We start from the raw sequence: 18395 nt of genomic DNA, 5'->3' as shown, positions 1-18395 counted from the left end.
GTATAAAAAAAAAGATGTTTAATCTCTTATACTGACCGTGAGGGCTTCAACTTGCTGACACAGCATCTGGAGGAGACTTTTCTGGTCCTCCACCCAATGAGGCGGTGTCTTGGGAGAAATCTGAACAACGGGGAAAGAAATTATGAAAAGTTACTTATTTGTGTTGTGAATCAATATCTCTGCAATAAAATCTCTGATGGTCCTCTGAATGAGAACCTGAACCTAGTCAACCTACCAGGTGTCTTTTGGAAGGAGAGATGATGCTCTTGTTGGGAGAGGGAGTGGAAAACTTTATGTGGGATATGGTGGTAGAGGTTTCTATGGGATGAGCAGGGCTGGAGTGGGTTGGTCCTCTTCGACCCTCTTCCTCCTTCTCCTCCTCTCCATCCATAGCCTCCACACTCTCGCCCAGCTGCTGGTTCACATCATTCAGGAGGTCCACAACTTCCTCCATGGAGACAGGTAGCTGAGACACAAGTGTAACAAATGTTAACACAGCTGCAGAGTTGTTCAAATTGTAATAAGTAAAAACAAACAGGACTTACCCTCTCAATGTCATCTGCATTAGCATTGTAGATCTTGGACAGGTAGGTCCTAAACTTTCTCAGAAAAGTGATGCACCTGTCTTGGGTCTCCTCAACCCCGTTGCTGGCCTCCTCTGATAGCCGCTGGTAGATCTGCCAAAGAAACCCAGCACATTATAGAAAACAAACAGCAAATGCATGTGCAGGTGTCAGAAGCACTAGCATGGGATGAACCAATCAGATATCACATATTGGCTGGCTGATCCAGGTGACTTTTCAGGAATTTATAGATTTTTTTTGTAAGGGAGTTGTTCCAGATAGCATCGCAGATGATGTCTTTACTAAGGCAGCAAACATTGGAAGATGCAGTGAAAAAACAAACAAACACTATTGTCAGACAGAGCAGAGGTGGTTGAGTGCCTTTTGTAGTACGGACAATGAATACCTTTGAGTTTGCACCTACTTTTGTCTTGCGTTACTTAACTGATAAGCTCCAAAGACCCATGGTAAATGCATGCTAATTAAGCCTTAACTAGAGAAATGTTTGTTATATATTCTGAAGAAGATGGTGAAAGAGGAATGTATGACTTACCTGTGCCAAATGCCAGATGGATGATATGTTATTGATGGTTTCCAAGGTAGCAATGGCCTCCTCTGTTTTTCCTTCAATGTCAAGGATAACCGAATATGCTATCTTGGCTTCCTCTTCATGGCCCTTCACAGAAGAAATCTGAAAAGGAACACAGACATGCACAGATCCAATTTGTAAGCCAGTTGGGAAATTCTTCATTCTAAACACCTATTGGTATCATTGATGCATATATTTACTGTGGTGGCCTCAGTGGAAATCAAATCCCAAACCCTAAGATTGACCATACTCTACCTAATAACCATCTACAGAACCAATTACTGATTATAAATGTCAAAAACCTGTAAATCTGTGACCATCTAACAACTATTTATTAGGTTCTTACATCATAGTTATAAATTATAAACTAATAAAAGCGATTAATAAAAGCAATACACCACAATGTGTAAACAATGTTAGTTAAAGCACATCATTATTATTCATAAAAACACAAAAGGCTAACATAAAAAATAGTTTATAAGAGGTAAGTTAAAAGATGATGTTTATTTCCAGGCAGAGCAAAAGCTTCAACAACTTTAGATTCAAGACTTCACTGCCTCAGTACACAAGGAGCGTCCACCCATTACCACTTCTATCCAAACTTTCATATAATAAAAGAAAAACATGTCAATAGTATTAACCTGAATATCTTTGGAGCGAAAGTGTATGAAGAGGGGGTCGAGTGGTTCTGGTATGCTGCGTCTGTTTTTGACCTTTTCCAACAGCGGAAGTACAACTTTCCAGTAGTGGACGCTGCGGCTGATGTACTCTTTCTGGTCGTAGTACGAGTTCATGCCATCACCCTGGGTTATTAAACATAAAAAGTTGCTGAGCATCAAGGAGAGAAGGTGAGCATGCCACATTAGCTTAATGCAGGCAAGACAACATTAACAAAGTAAGACAAACACTTCATGCACTTTTGACACAAGTAGTTTCTCCAGTTGTTACCATGAAACAAATGGACTCACAGTCAGAGAAGCAGCACAAGTGGCTGTTTGGACAGCTTCATCTTGATCACATTTAACAGTTGTAGGGTAAGTGACAGAAAGGAGCAGGTGGAAAGGCATGTGTGTCTGTGCAGTTATCTGGCAAGGTGCTGAGGTATTCAAGAGCAGTTTCTCTGGTCTGTGTGTGCACGGCTGCCACCCACAACTGATCTGGACTCCTTTCTAGGTGACATATCTTAGGGCGCTTTAACAAGCCATGTATTCGTTTGGCTAGTCCGAATCGGAGTGAAATTGATACGTTTGGTTCCTTTTCTAATTAGTCTGGTTCAGTTTCACAGTGGACAAATTAAAGCAGACCAAATAAAAAAAATAAAAATTTGCTGAGGGGCTTGTACAAAGGAGCGAATTCATCTTTTTCGTCCGGAGAGCTGCCACTTCTATGCAGGGAATCGCAGACTTTGATGCCGTCGAAGTGTTTTCACTTTGACTCGGCACTGATCTACTGTGCGCATGAATCCCTTCTCCTTCAGTTTATCTCCAATGACATAAACGTCACTATTGTTGCAGACTTTATTTAGCGTATTCTGTATGCTCTCTTCAGCCCCAGATTTCAACCAAACAACCCACTCATGTTAACCTGTCTTTTATCTGTGTCCATCTCAACAAATGCCCTCAAAAGGCAGTCTGTAATTTGCTTCGCTTGGAAACCGTCCGTTTGTTTTAGTTTGCACCAGAGTACGATTACTGCGTTCACAAACGAATCGCACCAGAGTTTGATTAAAACAGACTAAATGTTGGCTTGTGAAAGCGCCCTTAGTAATGTTTTAAACAGAGGAAGTTCATCATATTGATATATTCATACGGATGTTCATGCAGCACATACAGCTGTCCATCTCCAAACCGTGTTGTGCTTTGCGACAGTTTTATAGTACGTTGCTTTCATCCTGTTGCACATAACCTAATAACATAGGATTATCAAAGCATTGTGCAGTGGCTCTGACACTGCATAAAGGCAAAGCAAGAATTTGTGTACTTTAACTTAATTACAATTTTAGTTAGCAAGTACAATGTTTTGAGTGAATTTGAGTTTGGCATACTGCAAAAAGTACAGTCAAGCAACTATATCAGTATTGGAAATCTCCTGCAACTCCATCTGCTAATCCAGCAACCCCATCTGAGGTCTAGACCCAGACACTGGAAACTCATCCTTTACTTTCTTTTGTCCAGCTGGCTTCTTGCAGAGTTTGTGGAATCTGTGTGTGTATGTGGCTGTGTATGTATGTAAGTACCGTTTGGCTGAGAAACTGTGCCCAGTTGATGGCCAGCGCTGGTTGGAGCCCATGTTTCTCTCCGGCCCTCAGAGTGCTCAGTCCATGCTGCACAATCATCCGCAGTTTGGCTGACATGCCAGGACTACAAGCAGACACACAACAAAAACACTGAATACTAGGACACATAAAATATGTACACTAAATGAGCAAGTGCTTTGTTTGGCCTGTTTGTGTCACTTATTGTAATGAAGTGAAGACAAAAAGTAAGTGAAGCAGGCAGATTTGAAGGCACCCAACTGCTCTTGTGAAAATATCATGTTTGTGCCTTAACATTGATATTGGTGCAAATAGGTTCAATGTTAGTTTAATCCTGTTGTCAACAAGTTTGGAAACTGTAGAAGAGTTAATTCTTGCGTTCTATGATTCCCCAGAGATTTCAAACTGTTACTGGCATACTGACAGGAGAGTCTTTTTGGGAAACTGTTGAGACAAAATTATCCACCAATAACTTTGATTAGGGTCTATGAGAAACATGACAACGGACAACCCTAGTTTTACTCACGCTGCTCGTTTGTGAATGAGGCTGTAGATGGCGTCCCACCACTCCCTCTGTCTGTCAGTGGTCAGGAGGCGAAGGAGGGGAAGGGGGAGGCAGCGAGGCTCGAAGAGCTGCTGTTGCTGCTGGTTCATGCCGCTGCTTATCTTCGCCATCTCCTGGAGCTGACAGTGGCTACAGAACACCACACCGTATAAAAACACCTGGATGGAGAAAACCAGACAAGAGACGGAGAGTTTTACAGTTTGGTAGAAATGGTCAATTGCAGAAGCAAAAGTGCAATTTATCAGAAAGTACTGGGTTTGTTTCTGGGGCATTTGAGCTATTGCATTTATGTATACAGTTTAGATAGTTATGCATAAACATTTGTAAGTAAAGTCTCAATACAGTTTACACGAAACAGCATACAATAAAATGCAATAATAATACATCTTAGAGAGATTGAGGAAGAAAGAAAAGAAGTGCATCAATCATACAGGTATACCATGGATTCCTTCCACAAAAGAAGTTGTCATTACCAAAAATGTATTGTTTGATCCCTATATAGCTGCAGGTATGTTGAAACTACTTGAAAATTCTATGCTCTATGGCATTAAATACGTGAAACAGGGACAAAAAATCTTACTATACTACTACAACTACAACTACATTGTTGTGTATTTTAACGGTATAAATACATTTTCCTCTTATTTCACACCTTTAAATGCATCATTAAATCTTCTTTCATACATGTTTTAACACTCTGGGGATGTGCTGAATATTGGAGATGAGAGTGAAAAACTATCTGTAAACTTCTCCTGCACAGCTTCATCTTCTGCCCACATGGTTCCACCTACCTCCAGGTCGAGCAGGCAGATGGACTCTGGTGCGTTGGTGTCCAGTTTGGAGGTTTCCAGAGTAAGTCTAGGAAAGAGCTGCTGTAGCCAGTCCTGCAGGGCTGGTCTTTGGGCCAGGAGGGTCCACTGGAGCCCTAACCAGCTTAGATGTTGCAGGTCACCAGCATGCAGCAGGATGGAGCCTACAGAAGAGGTATCAAAGTTATTACAGTGTAGGAGCACATAAAAAGTCAAAACAGCTGCTTGTATGCAGAAAAATCTGTTGGTGCTAATGACTTCTGTGTTATTTACACATATTGCTAGCTCGTCAGAATAAACAGTACTGTACTGCACTTTTAGTTGATCTTTCTAAGTCATTAGATTCTGTAGACCACAACACCTTTTGGAAAAACCTAATATATATTGGCTTTACCTAAATGGCAATGAATTGGTTAGGAAGTGACAATTTGAAACTTAATGTACACTTAGTTTAGTTTAGATGTCTAAAACTTATTTACATTGTGGAATTACACATTTAATTGCCAATGAAATTTATACAGAGGGACCAAAAACAAGTAGATGCATGACTAACTGTAGCTGTTAAAAATAAATGTGGAACTGAATTGAAAAAACAACAACAAACAAAACAAAACTGAAGAGATCTTCAGGCAGATTATTGGTTTCCTACCAGCGTCCCATTTGGCGAGTTGCGAGAGCTCTGGACCCGTGGTGTTAATGGAACGAATGTCATCATTGGCAATAAAGGAAGATCCAGTGGAGGCCTGTGTTCCAAACAGGAGTTCAAACAGAGAGTCCTGACCACTACGGTTCCCAAACGCCTCCACCACCTACGCAGAGAAAACATCAAATTATGTCTGTTTCTAAACGTATAAATGAAATCAGGTTATCAGCGCCGTCTGTGTCTGATAAGATGCAGAAATTAGTAATGTTAGTGTTAGACTGTAAGGACAAAGCAATAGTGCATTTGTCATGGTTGTGACAGAGTCGTCTAGCGTAAAATCTCAGTTCCACAAGTCATATTTTACACATGCAACTTACTTAAATTAATCAAATCGATGTATTACATTACCCTTCAGTGATGTACCAATCATTCCAGCTTAAAAAAAGCTATAACCGTTAATTAAACTGAAACAGAACACATGGACATACCTCTCTGATCAAGGTAGAGGAATCGGTGCTCAGATTTAGCAACATGTGGCCGGCCTGACTCTGTCGGTCGTTGGCCAGCAGCTCCAGAAGCTGTGGGGCCGACTGATCTCTTTTGGTCACTTTAGCCTTTGGTCTGGGGACCTGGTGGAAGGACAAACAAAACAAACTGTAACATAAAGTGTGTAAAAGGAAACTAAGAAAATTAAAGAACAAAGACAACATACCATGTCCAGCTGTCAAGCGTTTTAAAAGGACAGCTTTTATTATTCATCTTCAGGCCACAGCATTGATAGATCCTGAGTACGTTTGTGATATGCTTGCCGCGGTAGTCGGTGTTACACAGTGTTAAGGCATACACCGATTACATCACCCCACCGGCCCCACTGCCACGTATCAGCAATCACGTTCATCAAATAAAAAAGACTCTAATTTGTAAAATACTAAGCATTATATCAATACATAGTCGGACGATGGACGCTACAATTATAAAATGAAAGTGTCTGCTCCGTACGGAGTCTCAGCTCAGAGTAGCAGGAGTCAGATTTCACACACTTGTCATGAGACGAGAGAGACAGTTGACAGACAAGACGATGGTTGAGGATTTGGTGTCAAAGAGAAAAGGAAAAGCACCTATTTGGCTATATTTGGGATTTAAACCCATTGCTAATAGGGAACCATAACTTCAATGAGGTAATCTCTAAACTTTTTGTATGAAGCGGAGCAGAGGATGGAGCGTGAACAGCCGGTGTGCATGGCACAGTGGCGCCAGGTGGAAACCTGCTTCCCTGCAGCAAAAGCTCGACTGGAGAGGCCAGACACACCGCCATCCAACGTTAAAGATCCAAAGTAAGCACTCTACACATATTGAGCGTCATCTTTTCTTGTAAAGTATCTAGTGTAACCGGTAACACTGCTGTCGTCACGTGCTTATTAACCGTTGTTAAATAAATTTCTCCTTTTGCAACACCTGCTTTTGTAGAAGACTTATTCATATTTCTTGTCTTTAAAAAAATAAGGTATCACATCAGCATCTTGTAAATATATGGTTAAATTTACATAAAACTACAAGATAATCACACATCTTTGAGAGAATCAGCATTAACCAAAAGCTTTGTTAACGTCTGGTGACAGGCAAGCCTCATTCCTGACAGGCTGGTTGGTGAGTCAGTACCTGGTATGCCAGCAGGTAGCAGAGTGCAGCCAGGTCAATGATAGCCCTCCAGGTCTGTTGGTGATCCCGAGCCAGCTTCAACAGCAGCGTGGCAGCGTGCAGGTAGAGGTGACCTCTCATCTCCACAAACACCTCACACAGATCGTCTGTGTGGTGGCCAGCAATGCTGCTCAGCGTCTGCATAGCTTGGTCAAAACTACACACACACAAACACAGTTTTAATACACAGCAGTTTCAGTGTTTCCCCTATATTCATTCTGCAGCAGTGAATTATGATGGCTACAAAGTGTCTATAGGACCTCAACATGACCTACCCTGTGAGTGCATCAAGGCTGGGCTGCATGCTGCTCTCAGACAGTGTGATTCTCAGCAGGCTGCAGTGGGCCAATAGCAGCTCTCTCTGGAGACGACGACACATCTTCTCATTACTGGAGACGCTGGGCTGGTCTAGATACTCCTGCAACAAAGACCATCCATTGTTTTAATATTATTTTGAAGTTAAACAAGTTAGATTTAAAGATATTAAAAATACAACAGAGCACTATAGAAGCTTTAAAAAATGCACACTTATCAAATATACTGTGCTGACCTGCAGTGTGCGCACCACCACAGTGTACCAGTCCAGGCTGTGGCTCAGCATGCCCCTTTTCTCAGCAGCCAGGCAATGTTTCACGGCTTCATCCAGCCGTCCATCCTGACAGAACAGCTGAACCAGCTTCACGTTCACATGAGAGTCACCCGGCCTCGCCGCCAGCTCGGCCTGGAGGAGGTCGAACAACCGGTTCCAACCCGGCTGACCCTGACGACTCAACAAACGCTCCTGCATAGACATTAGTTGAATATAAGTTACAGGAATGGCATAAGATGACTTCAACAGTTTACTGATGCAGTGAATCTTGCTGGAGATGAAAGTAGGCTCACCTTCAGGTTGAAGACTGCAGGGTTACCGGGCAGCAGCTTGTCAGCTTTCTCCACCCAAAACTCTGCTCTGCTGTCACATTCCTGCTTACTGACCAGTAACTCTGCCACCTTCAGCACCAGGTCCCTCTGGGCTGGGTTCAGGTCCACTGACCGCTGCATACACACAATAGTTTTGAATTTTCAATTAGTTTTTATTTTATTTTAGTTTGGACTTTTCGATTTCATTTTAGTTTTAGTTTAGTTTCAGTTTTTCAGAAAAGTTTGGTTTTATTTTTTATATATTTAGTTTTACAGTAGTTTTTCTTTGTTTATATTAGGGACAGGTTGTCTCAAAATACAAATTACATGTAGGAGAACTTTGTGGAATGGCCATAATGTTTAATCTTCACGCTACGGCTGCACAATAATAAACAAGATAATATCTAATTGCGATTATTTAAACCTGGAAGGTCAAGTCTGTTCTCACTGTTTTTTGCCATTCAATGTCACGAGAATTGACAGAAATTCACGCCATCTCCGTTTTTTCAGTTGTGATATATTATAGCTAAAAAACTAAAACTGACATGAATTTACATTCATTTTTATTTTATTTTTTTTTTTTTTAACCAGGCAATATAGTTCAGTTTCAGTTTAGTTTTTCTTGAAGTATATAGCTTTTATTTAGTTTCAGTTTACTAACAAGATTTTTCACTGCTTATTTTCATTTTAGTTTCAGTTTACTATGATAACCCTGCTGTAAACATGTGATCTAGCCAGAGGGCAATAATGTTCCAAAAACAAATAAAGACCAGTAGGATGGCTATTTTTATTACACCACAGAATGAGGTTATTGAGTAAACATGATGACTTGAGAGTCAAAGGCGAGAGGGTTGCTTACATTGTGCAGACTATAAATCCCTCCAAAGCAAATTTGTGAATTTGGGCTGAATAAAACTGACTTGAGACTGAGAGTTTGTTAGCCAATCGACTGGAACCATCATCATTACATTAAGCATCACTTCTGAAAGTATGCATGCAGCATAGCATTCAGTTATATTATGATAATATGGTAATGCAGGTATGGACGGGACTATCAAAAACTGTCACTGCTGGTGGGTTTGAGGGAATTAAGGGGCATTAAATGCTCACATTGCTGGATTACCTACTGCATCTCAAACCAAATTTATGCTTGCAACTTTCACATTTCACATAATTGACACCATGTATTTTCACATGGATCTCTGCATATTAGTACATGCTGACATTGAATTTCTTCAGCTATGTGCATTTTTTATGGGGTGTAATAGCAATACTGAAAAATGTTTTGGCTACCCTGATAGATAGAGCCACATTTATGCTGACTCACAGTCCTAATAGGAGAGTCTGTAGACTCAAAAAAGAAAAAAGAAACTGAAAGATTAGGAATAAGGATGTTATGAGAGTCAGATGCTGCGGCATCCGCAACAAATGAGGTGTAATGACAGTTACAGATTTCTATCCACACTGTAGGGTTGGCTGCCTCGAAGTTAAAGGGATAGTTTGAATGTTTAGAAGTGGGCTTGTATGCAGAACTTATCCATAGTCAGTGTATTACCTACAGCAGACACCCCCAGTTCTGAGAAACAGACAGGAGTACCGACAAGTGTGCAAAGCAATGTACTGCTGTGGACGAGGGCCGGCAACAAAAACATTTTTTATCCACCTAAAAGAAAGGCTCTTCTAAAAAAAACAACAACAACAACATCAGTTTAAGTGTACTCTATATTTAGTATAATTTCACTGCTTTATCTTGCCGTCAGACAGCCCTTTCCGACAGGGAGCTGAACTGAAACTTATCTATGCTGTCTGCAAAGCAGCCAGACCCGGTTTACAAGTTTACAGATAAGTTTCACTTTCAGTTCAGCTCAGTTCACCATCAGAAAATATTCTAAATATAGAGTGCACTTAAAGGATGGGGTATGAGCTGACTATTATGAACCACCTGGTGTAATTTTTTCATTTGACAAAATCCCGTCTAGTAGTTAACGAGAAGCCTCATTAACTATGTGGCTCACCAGATGCACTCATTCCCATGTTTAATTAAACCCATCTGAATTAGTGTAACTTTATGAATGAATTTAACATTTCATGACAATTTTTGGCAATTATTTATTACTCTTAAGCTTATTGTTGGCACTTTGTCTCGTTCTAAATCCAAAGTGTATGACTACTTACAGATTGCAGTTGCACACTGTATGATAAATGTAGTAAATTCAAGTGTAGGGAAACCGTAATTAAGTCTTGGCCTTAAGTACTGGGCATCCCCATCCTGATCTGATCAGTACTAAGATGGACTGTACATGAGCCAGTTCATGACATATAGCACTTTTTAACCGCAACACCTCTCATCCATCCACGCACACAAACAATAACAGGCCATCTAACTTGCTCAATGACCCTTTACACATGTGAACAGGAGGAGCCAGAATTTGAACCACCAACCCTGCAATTAATAACATCAAATGCAGGGTTTGTGGAAGAAAGGCTTTGCACTTTTCCCCTGGTGACATGTTCCTCCTACCTTGTAACATCCTACTGCCTTGCTGATGTCTCCCTCTCTCTCGAAGAGCTGTCCAAGGAATTTGTGTGCTTTCGGATCCCTCTCCTGGACTTTGAGATACTCTGATACATGTCTAGGAAGAGCATGAAAAATGCAAGATTACTGACAATATAATGAAGACGTCTTGAGAAGCAATAACACATTCAGTCAACAACGGGGAGGCTTACCTTTTTGCAAGTTCATATTCCTTTGCTTCAAAGTACAATTTAGCGAATAAAAACCCTTTGATTGGCTTCTGTGGAAAGAAAACATTGAAATGAATATCAGTAACCCAACAGTGATTTGAGTAATTTTAACCATATTTATCTTGCTCGTTAGGTTAGCCAGCAGACACAAAGATAACATTATTAGTCTTATTGGGAAGTATTTATCCTGGATATAAATGTCCTGATATGGTAAAAGTGAACAACATATATCAGCCAACATAGTTATGTGATTATTTCCACTTGTGATTTACTGCTACCCTTCCTTGCCCAGCAGACTAGAGCTAGTGTTGTTGACTTGTGCTTGCTGAGGTTTAATATCTACATAGGTACTTGATACTTTAGATTATGTGGTGCTAGGAACTGTAATAAGTTATATTCACATATTCAATAATAAGCAAGTACCCAATTTAAAAACAAACAAACAACTAATAATTGCATATAACTAAGAAACTTTGAAGCATGAGCTTCTCATCATTTAATGTCATTTTTATCATTTAGTTATTAGACTTTGATGTGATTTTATTGATGACAATAAGATAAGATAAGATAAGATGAACCTTTATTAATTCCCGGGGGGAAATTCAGGTGTCAAAGCAGCAAAGCGCAGATACAGAGGTACAGGTATACAAAAAGATTATAAAACAATAAATAGAAATAAAGAATATACATAGTGAATGGACATCAATAAAAAAATGTAGTGTACAATAAATAGATGTAATATGTGCAGTCTATAAAATGGTATACGGTATATAATGGATGTAATGTAAAGTAAGTTTTAAGTTTTAAGTTCACCAGTGGTTAGGAGAGGTGGTTGCAGATAGGGTGCAAGTGTTTTAAGTATAAGATTGTAGCGATAAGTGCAGAAAAATATAGGTATTTATTATGTTAGTAGTATGATATCGATCAGTTACTTGAACTTCTGCAACTTTGCTATCTTTACATCAAGAACCACAAAAGAAATACTGTGATTTCTTGACTTTGTCATTCGTGTAGTTTAAGTGTGATTCATTACCCTTGATGTCCCACAATGTCAAATAAACCTAAACTTTATATCTATGATATATGATATGTTATGATCTTAAAAGATTCAGAATTAAACTTTTAGAGCTGAACTTTAAGTTAGCGATGCTCCAGTCCAGCAACTTTCTGTTTACAGATAATCAAATCAGAAAGTTGAGCTATATTGTAAAGTTTTCTGAAGGTTTTTTTTTGGTGTGCAGCTAAACTAGTATAGCAGTTACATGTGTTAACGTCACATCCTGGTTAAATTAATGTTGTTCAAAGTGTGTAAAAGCAGTATTAAGCTTATACAAGTAGTCAAAGTAGTTGTGAGAGTGGTGGCTAACTAGCATTAGCTAACATGCTAGCTTTTGCGCGCCAGCATGTGTATGGAGGTTGTTAATGTGACGTCACGAGAACGCGTCACATCTCGCCGGTTAGTTAGCTGGACGCTCGCGCTGCTAGCCCAACGGACAGTTAACAACCGTTAAAACAGTAAAGCTAACCGATTAAACCTCATCTTAATTAACTAATTAAAGTACAACATTAAGTACAACTAGTGCTCACTCGGCGCCGGTTGTTTCCTCGTAACCGGCCTGTTTGACTGACACATTATTAAGAGTGTTAAGAGAACACACGCTGGTCAGACATGATGATAGTTAGCAGTTAGTGTGCTAACGGTAGCTCAACTTACCTCTTTGAGAGAAGGAGATGAACTCTGCACCGACGAAACGTAGCGGTCCACTTCAGCCTTACTCCGCCGCATGTTCTCCCACAAAAACTAACTAAAAACGCGGATTATAGTGCATAGAATACCGAGGAATTGACAAAATATAAAACATTAATCTGGGTTCGACTGTCAATCCGTTAACGTGAACTCCCCATGGTGATACTGCGCAGGCTCAACACCGTCAAATGGCAGAGGGGGTCACATGGGTCTGCTTGAACCAATGAAAAGAGAGGATTCAGTGTGACGCACGATGACGCACATATTTTGAAGGAGAAGGTGGGCTGTACTGGAGTGAACCATCTTAAACTCCACATATATACTCTTTGTATTAGGTGTGCATTATTGTATAATAAAAATAGTCTGATAATTATTCTATATAATAATAATAATTAAACATTATTTTGTTATATTTTGCAAGAATTACATGGATATTTATTGACAATAAAATTAGGACTAAAAAAATGTAAATCCAGTAATAGATGCAATGTTTTAAACAAAGCTATTTAATTAAACCATGTATATTTACCTCTATATCCGTGTTGTGTGTGCTTTATGCATCTTAAGTGGGAGTAAAGTTGCCCCACAACACCTACTCAAAATGTTATTTATCCAAGGAATATCATAGCTCAAGTAAGTCCAATTATGTTATGTATGTATACACTATAAGTGTGATTAATATTTGCAAGATGCAATGTTTTAAACAAAGCTATTTTATTAAACTAAGCATATTGACTTCATCAGGGACAGATTACAAGTACTGGGAGTGTGTATTAAGTGTCATAAAAGCCGTAATTACCTCTATATACGTGCTTTATGCACCATTAGTGGGGGTAAAGTTACACCACAACACCTACTCAGCATGTTATTTATCCAAGGAATGATATCATAGCTCAAGTAAGTCCAAATATGTTACTTTCAGTGTAGAGCAATCAAGCCAAAGCTGCTAAAAATATGTAGAAACCATATATATATAACAAAAAATACTCACTATAAGTGTGATTAATTATGTGTATTTAACCAAAAGAATCAAAAACTTCACTACATGCACACTGGCGGCATTGACATACAACGTTTATTCAGATGAGTTGACAGATATACCTTACATATAATGAAAAATAGCTTTCCATTCAAGTCTAGAACATGCACTTTGGTGTGTTTACATGAATAAATACTGTCTCTTGACAAGCATTGTGAGGATAAAATACAGTATAAGAGCAGTGTCTGTCTGTGTAGAGTCATCTCCGTCGCCCAGGTAGTAAGATATCAAATAAAACTATCCGCTGGACTATTTTTAGTAGAGCTGAAGTTCTATTTCTACATGACATATGAGAAATGTTGTGGCACAAGTAGTGAAATTCTCAGTAACTTTGTATTTCCATAAAATAGTGGAATGTGTTTTTCTATTTAACTACTATGTAAAAGCATAATATGATAAAATACTGCTCAAGTGAAACTATTCATTACCATTTGCAACAGTTGGCTTTCTTTCCTAAGAGGGTCTGAGCCCAGAGGAAGTCGGTACACCTCTCTAAGAGGATCACTTTCTCTGGATTACAAACGGCAGAGACACATGGTCTCCAACATCTAACATTACTCCCACATCCGGTCTCTGCACATGCCGCAAGCCATCATGCTGCAAGACGCACAGAGTTACCAGTTGCCGTGCAATAAATCCTGTTACTGTGAAGCTTATTACTGTTACTGTTCAGTAGTTGTTGACAGCGTGTGATGGTAATTTTAAAGCTGCCGGTATTGTGTTGAATTGGACTTTGAATGATGTTTTTAATATCCAGTCGCCATCATGTATTCACTGTAAATTAGAGTAGATAAAACAAAAACTGAACAGTATAAATTTGGGATTTATTTTGGCTGTTGTATTGGATTATATTAGATTAGTTGAAAACTATTAACTATTTTGATAATCGATTAATCGGTTTGAGTCATTTTTATAAGAAAGGAAAGTCTAGATTCTCTGATTCCAGCTTCTTAAATGTGAATATTTTCTGGTTTCTTTACTCCTCTATGACAGTAAACTGAATATCTTTGAGTTGAGGACAAAACAAGACATTCGAGGATGTCATTTTGGTCTTTGGGAAACACTGATTGACATTTTTCACATTTTATAGACCAAACAATGAATCCATTAATTGAGAAAATAATCGACGGATTAATCGACAATGAAAATAATCGTTAGTTGCAGCCCTAAAATGCATAGCACATAAGAAGGCAATCCTAAATACTGCAAGTGACGGTTGAGTCCATCACTGTAGCATTAAGGAGGCGACAGTACACTGTAGATGCAAAAAGAAATTCTAACTTTATAAAGCTAAACACAAACAAATGTTTTGCATAATATTAAAGAAAATACACATTAATAACCCACAAAAATAATACATGTTGGTGGAAAATAGGAAATATTAGAGATACTATATACACATTCAAGCTGCATTTAGCTCATCTTTCTTTGGGTTTACTCTGTTATTATACGAGAGTATCAGTAAGTCAAACAGAGGACATGTGGCTTGGCATCATGAGACAAGTTGGTGAGCAGATGAACGGCCTGTCAACACGCATTTTATCATTCTCATGTTTCTCTTACAGCTCATATATCGTTTTGAAATACAGGACCATCATCATCTGTGTTTAAGTTTAATGCATATAGTAAAATAAGGCAAGCATGTGAGAAGTATACAGTTGAGTGTTTGAGGAAAAAGGCACTGAACAGGTTAGTTTTAAACCTACTGACTGACCAACAATCTGCCTGTTGTGTCAGTTTCAGGCTCATGAAATGATCCTCTGTAACTGAAAAAGCTGAACCTAAATGTAACATACCAATTATATAAAACACACAAATGCTATCTTATACGATTGTCAATTCTGGAAATGTGACTACTCGGGGTCTCATCTGTTTCTCCCTCAGCTGCTCAGCTGTGTGTTGTTTACTTCCGGGCGACGGTTTCCGACAGCTTCTTCAGCCTCTTCTTCAGCTCCAGAGGGAACTTCTCGTAGCACTTCTTGCACACCGGCTTCATGTCAAACTCCACAAACTTGTTCCTGTGGAAGAGAGAGTTACAGCCGCTGTTACAGTTTGGATGTTAGATGTTGTCGTCACTCCCAGTATGTACATATCTGTGTCAATGATATGTCTACAAGCATGAAACATGGTTTAGTAACTTGCTGGTTTGTATAAACACTGTAGAGCACCGATAATCACACATTTCATATCCTTACACAAAACTTATGCAACAGCATATAAACTGAAATGTTGACGTGCATGTATTATGAGAAAAAACAAACACAACAAAACTCTGCAGTCAAAAGTGAATATTGTGGATGGGCACTTTCAGATATTTATTATTTTTTTATCATTTTATAAAATGTTGATATTCCCAACTGCCTCTTCTTTTGCCTCTGACATTTTGCCTTTGCATTTCCTGCATTATGTTACCCACTTTCTAAATTGTTAGCCTCTGTGGCTTCTAGACACCGTCAGTAACATTAATATTTCCGTTGCTTAGCAACGTTGTTCTCACGACTTAACCACTTGAGTACCAAGCATATTGTGTACACGACTTCCCAGGTTGTAAACACGAGCTTACGAGTTTCATTTGAAGACACAATTAGTCATACTGAACTCTGTCCATGCCTTCTTTGTATACAGGGTGTTGGAAAATCTTTCTAAATAACACGTAGTTCCTGAGAAATGGCCTTTTTTAGATTAGATGTTTTTATATCAGTGTTACCCAAACTTGTTTTTCTGGGGACCCACTTCACATTTTCTTGAAAAGGTTAACCAGCCATGTCGAAGAGATATACGTTTGACAAATCACGATTTAGTTTCATGAATGTGTTATTGAAAACATGTACATGTTAAATTTCACTTTATTATTATTACTATTATATAAATGAGACCAAATAAATGCATTTAGGTGGAGTTAACAGGCTGTGTTGTTTTCCCTCTCATCAGTAAAACAAGCAGAACGTACGATAGCCTTTCATTTTAGATTCAATGTAGGCTACAATAATCAGAACAATACAAACATTCAGGCTCCCTCGTGTGGCTCAAAGGTGTACTGCAGATATAAATGCTAAATAAAAGACTATGGAAGAAATTCTGCAAATTTATGTGGCAACCCTAATTAAAAAAGCGACCAACCTGTGGTTCTAAATATTGGACATTCTTAATAGTTTTTCATGAACTACACTTCCTTGAATGAAAACACCTATGAATCCCAGGACTGTCTATATCTATATCTATATGTACTGATGTAGATCTACATGCAGATTCAATATCTCTAAACATGTTTTATGATTGAAATAACACATTTTGAGAATTGTGAAGCCTTGGCAGTGGTACAAAGTGCTCTACGAGTGCTTTTTGGCTGTTTTCTGTATTAACTGCCTTTAATTCCACTAACACTGGCAAGCTCTCTAAACCTTCCCCCCCCCCCCCCAGCTGTCCTGGACGACATTTGCTCCCAAAGCAGATAATCGCTGGCAGGACCAGGGCACGTGTTACACCCGGTGGGACCTCAGCGCTTTCACAGCTGGGGCCAGAAAGCTGCCGGAAGTAATTAAGGCTTTACCCTTTATTCCCAGACAGACCGGGAGACCCAGGAAACAACGCATTCCCTTCACCATGTGACTGATCTGATTTGCCTGTTTGCATCGCGTAGGTTACCAGCGTTAATCCTGACTAGTGTTTCTGGCTGGGAGGTGGTCGTGTAGCGACACATTTCCAGTGTTAAGTCACTCAAATATGTCATGTTCATGGCATGTTCACCTACTAAATGTCTGATTTCATCATTTGGCTTGAAAGCCAGATGAACTATGAGTAATAAAAGTGGCATGGTGCATGTTTAAAATATGATGAGAATGAAAAAGCAAAAGAATAGAAACGTAAAGAAAGATGGAAACTGACCAAAGGAAGAACAGTGGAAGTGAGGAAAAAGGAGAAAGGGCGGATCACAGACACATGGGTATTAATTTCTTCTTCTTGTCTTTTGAGTCGCGTTCGCGCTTGGCCAGCCGGCGTTTCATGTCGTCCGGCAGTCGTTCGTAGCAGTGCTTACACACAGGCTTCAGATCCACCTCCACAAACTTATCCCTGATGGAGCAGGGAGGAGGGAGAGATGGCGAGGGGTGGGAAAGAGGGGGAAGAGAAGGAAAGAAAAGGTAGGAGGAGGAGAGAAGAAAGTTGGAAAGGGCAGGGGAAGGAAAAGTGGAGCAAGAGAAGCACAAAGAAGAGGGATGATGAAAGGGAGGAGAGGTGGAGAAACAAGTCCACAGTGACACACAGGATTATAAGAGAAAGGTGAAAAAAATCAGGAATGAACAGGATTGAAAAACAGACAGTTAACAGCAGCTAATAGTCCAAGATGCTGGGTAGATGTGAAAGAGAAACATGACAGACAAAGAGCGAGCTTGGCTAATTCAAATGATGTATAACTAATACCAAATGAGGACATAATCGAGGTTAATATGTGTAGATTGATCCCACTCCACAGTGATGGTCTCAATGTTACAGCGTGTGACTCTTTGACTTGTGTATGACTTACTTGAGGGTGAGCTTGGTGTTGCAGGTAGAGCAGGCAAAACAGTTGACACACCAGGCCTTGTTGAGGGCAGACACCACTGACAAAAACAGAAGAAACACTGTTACATGAGGCACCATTCCACATTACCAATATATCACTAAAGTTACATGGAGTTAGTCTGAAATTGACAATCTTATTTTCAAGGGAAATCTACCAGACAAGAAATATGCACACAATGTACAGATCAAAATACAGCCAATTTAATATAAAAGATAAGTACAAGGTAAAAGGTGCTCTAACGAACACTGATGTTAATAGAGCAGCACTCAACCCATAAAACAA

General features: G+C 39.4%; 2 protein-coding genes across 6 annotated transcripts in view; both read right to left on the bottom strand.

Annotated features, from left to right (window-relative positions):
- Positions 1 to 12690, bottom strand: part of ranbp2 (RAN binding protein 2) — a 28709-nt gene extending 16019 nt beyond the window's left edge. For both annotated transcript variants that reach the window (XM_074659702.1, XM_074659703.1), the window contains exons 1-17: positions 12481 to 12690; positions 10749 to 10816; positions 10543 to 10654; positions 8004 to 8156; positions 7672 to 7902; positions 7397 to 7539; positions 7083 to 7278; positions 5912 to 6052; positions 5430 to 5589; positions 4763 to 4944; positions 3933 to 4129; positions 3389 to 3512; positions 1794 to 1955; positions 1117 to 1254; positions 546 to 677; positions 236 to 466; positions 37 to 120 (exon numbers count right to left, since the gene is read on the bottom strand). In XM_074659702.1, the coding sequence (XP_074515803.1) occupies positions 37 to 120; positions 236 to 466; positions 546 to 677; positions 1117 to 1254; positions 1794 to 1955; positions 3389 to 3512; positions 3933 to 4129; positions 4763 to 4944; positions 5430 to 5589; positions 5912 to 6052; positions 7083 to 7278; positions 7397 to 7539; positions 7672 to 7902; positions 8004 to 8156; positions 10543 to 10654; positions 10749 to 10816; positions 12481 to 12552 (2526 nt within the window). In that variant the 5' untranslated portion in view covers positions 12553 to 12690. The remainder of the gene's footprint in view (positions 1 to 36; positions 121 to 235; positions 467 to 545; positions 678 to 1116; positions 1255 to 1793; positions 1956 to 3388; positions 3513 to 3932; positions 4130 to 4762; positions 4945 to 5429; positions 5590 to 5911; positions 6053 to 7082; positions 7279 to 7396; positions 7540 to 7671; positions 7903 to 8003; positions 8157 to 10542; positions 10655 to 10748; positions 10817 to 12480) is intronic.
- An 880-nt stretch (positions 12691 to 13570) lies between these two features.
- LOC141782877 (LIM and senescent cell antigen-like-containing domain protein 1) overlaps positions 13571 to 18395 on the bottom strand; it is a 36011-nt gene continuing 31186 nt past the window's right edge. For all 4 annotated transcript variants that reach the window (XM_074659706.1, XM_074659707.1, XM_074659705.1 and 1 more), the window contains exons 9-10: positions 18075 to 18150; positions 13571 to 15570 (exon numbers count right to left, since the gene is read on the bottom strand). In XM_074659706.1, the coding sequence (XP_074515807.1) occupies positions 15456 to 15570; positions 18075 to 18150 (191 nt within the window). In that variant the 3' untranslated portion in view covers positions 13571 to 15455. The remainder of the gene's footprint in view (positions 15571 to 18074; positions 18151 to 18395) is intronic.

This window comes from Sebastes fasciatus, chromosome 14 (genome assembly GCF_043250625.1).
Source record: "Sebastes fasciatus isolate fSebFas1 chromosome 14, fSebFas1.pri, whole genome shotgun sequence".
NCBI classification, from domain to species: domain Eukaryota; kingdom Metazoa; phylum Chordata; class Actinopteri; order Perciformes; family Sebastidae; genus Sebastes; species Sebastes fasciatus.
Note: the sequence above shows the minus strand (reverse complement) of the source record. Positions and strands in the feature narration are given on the sequence as shown.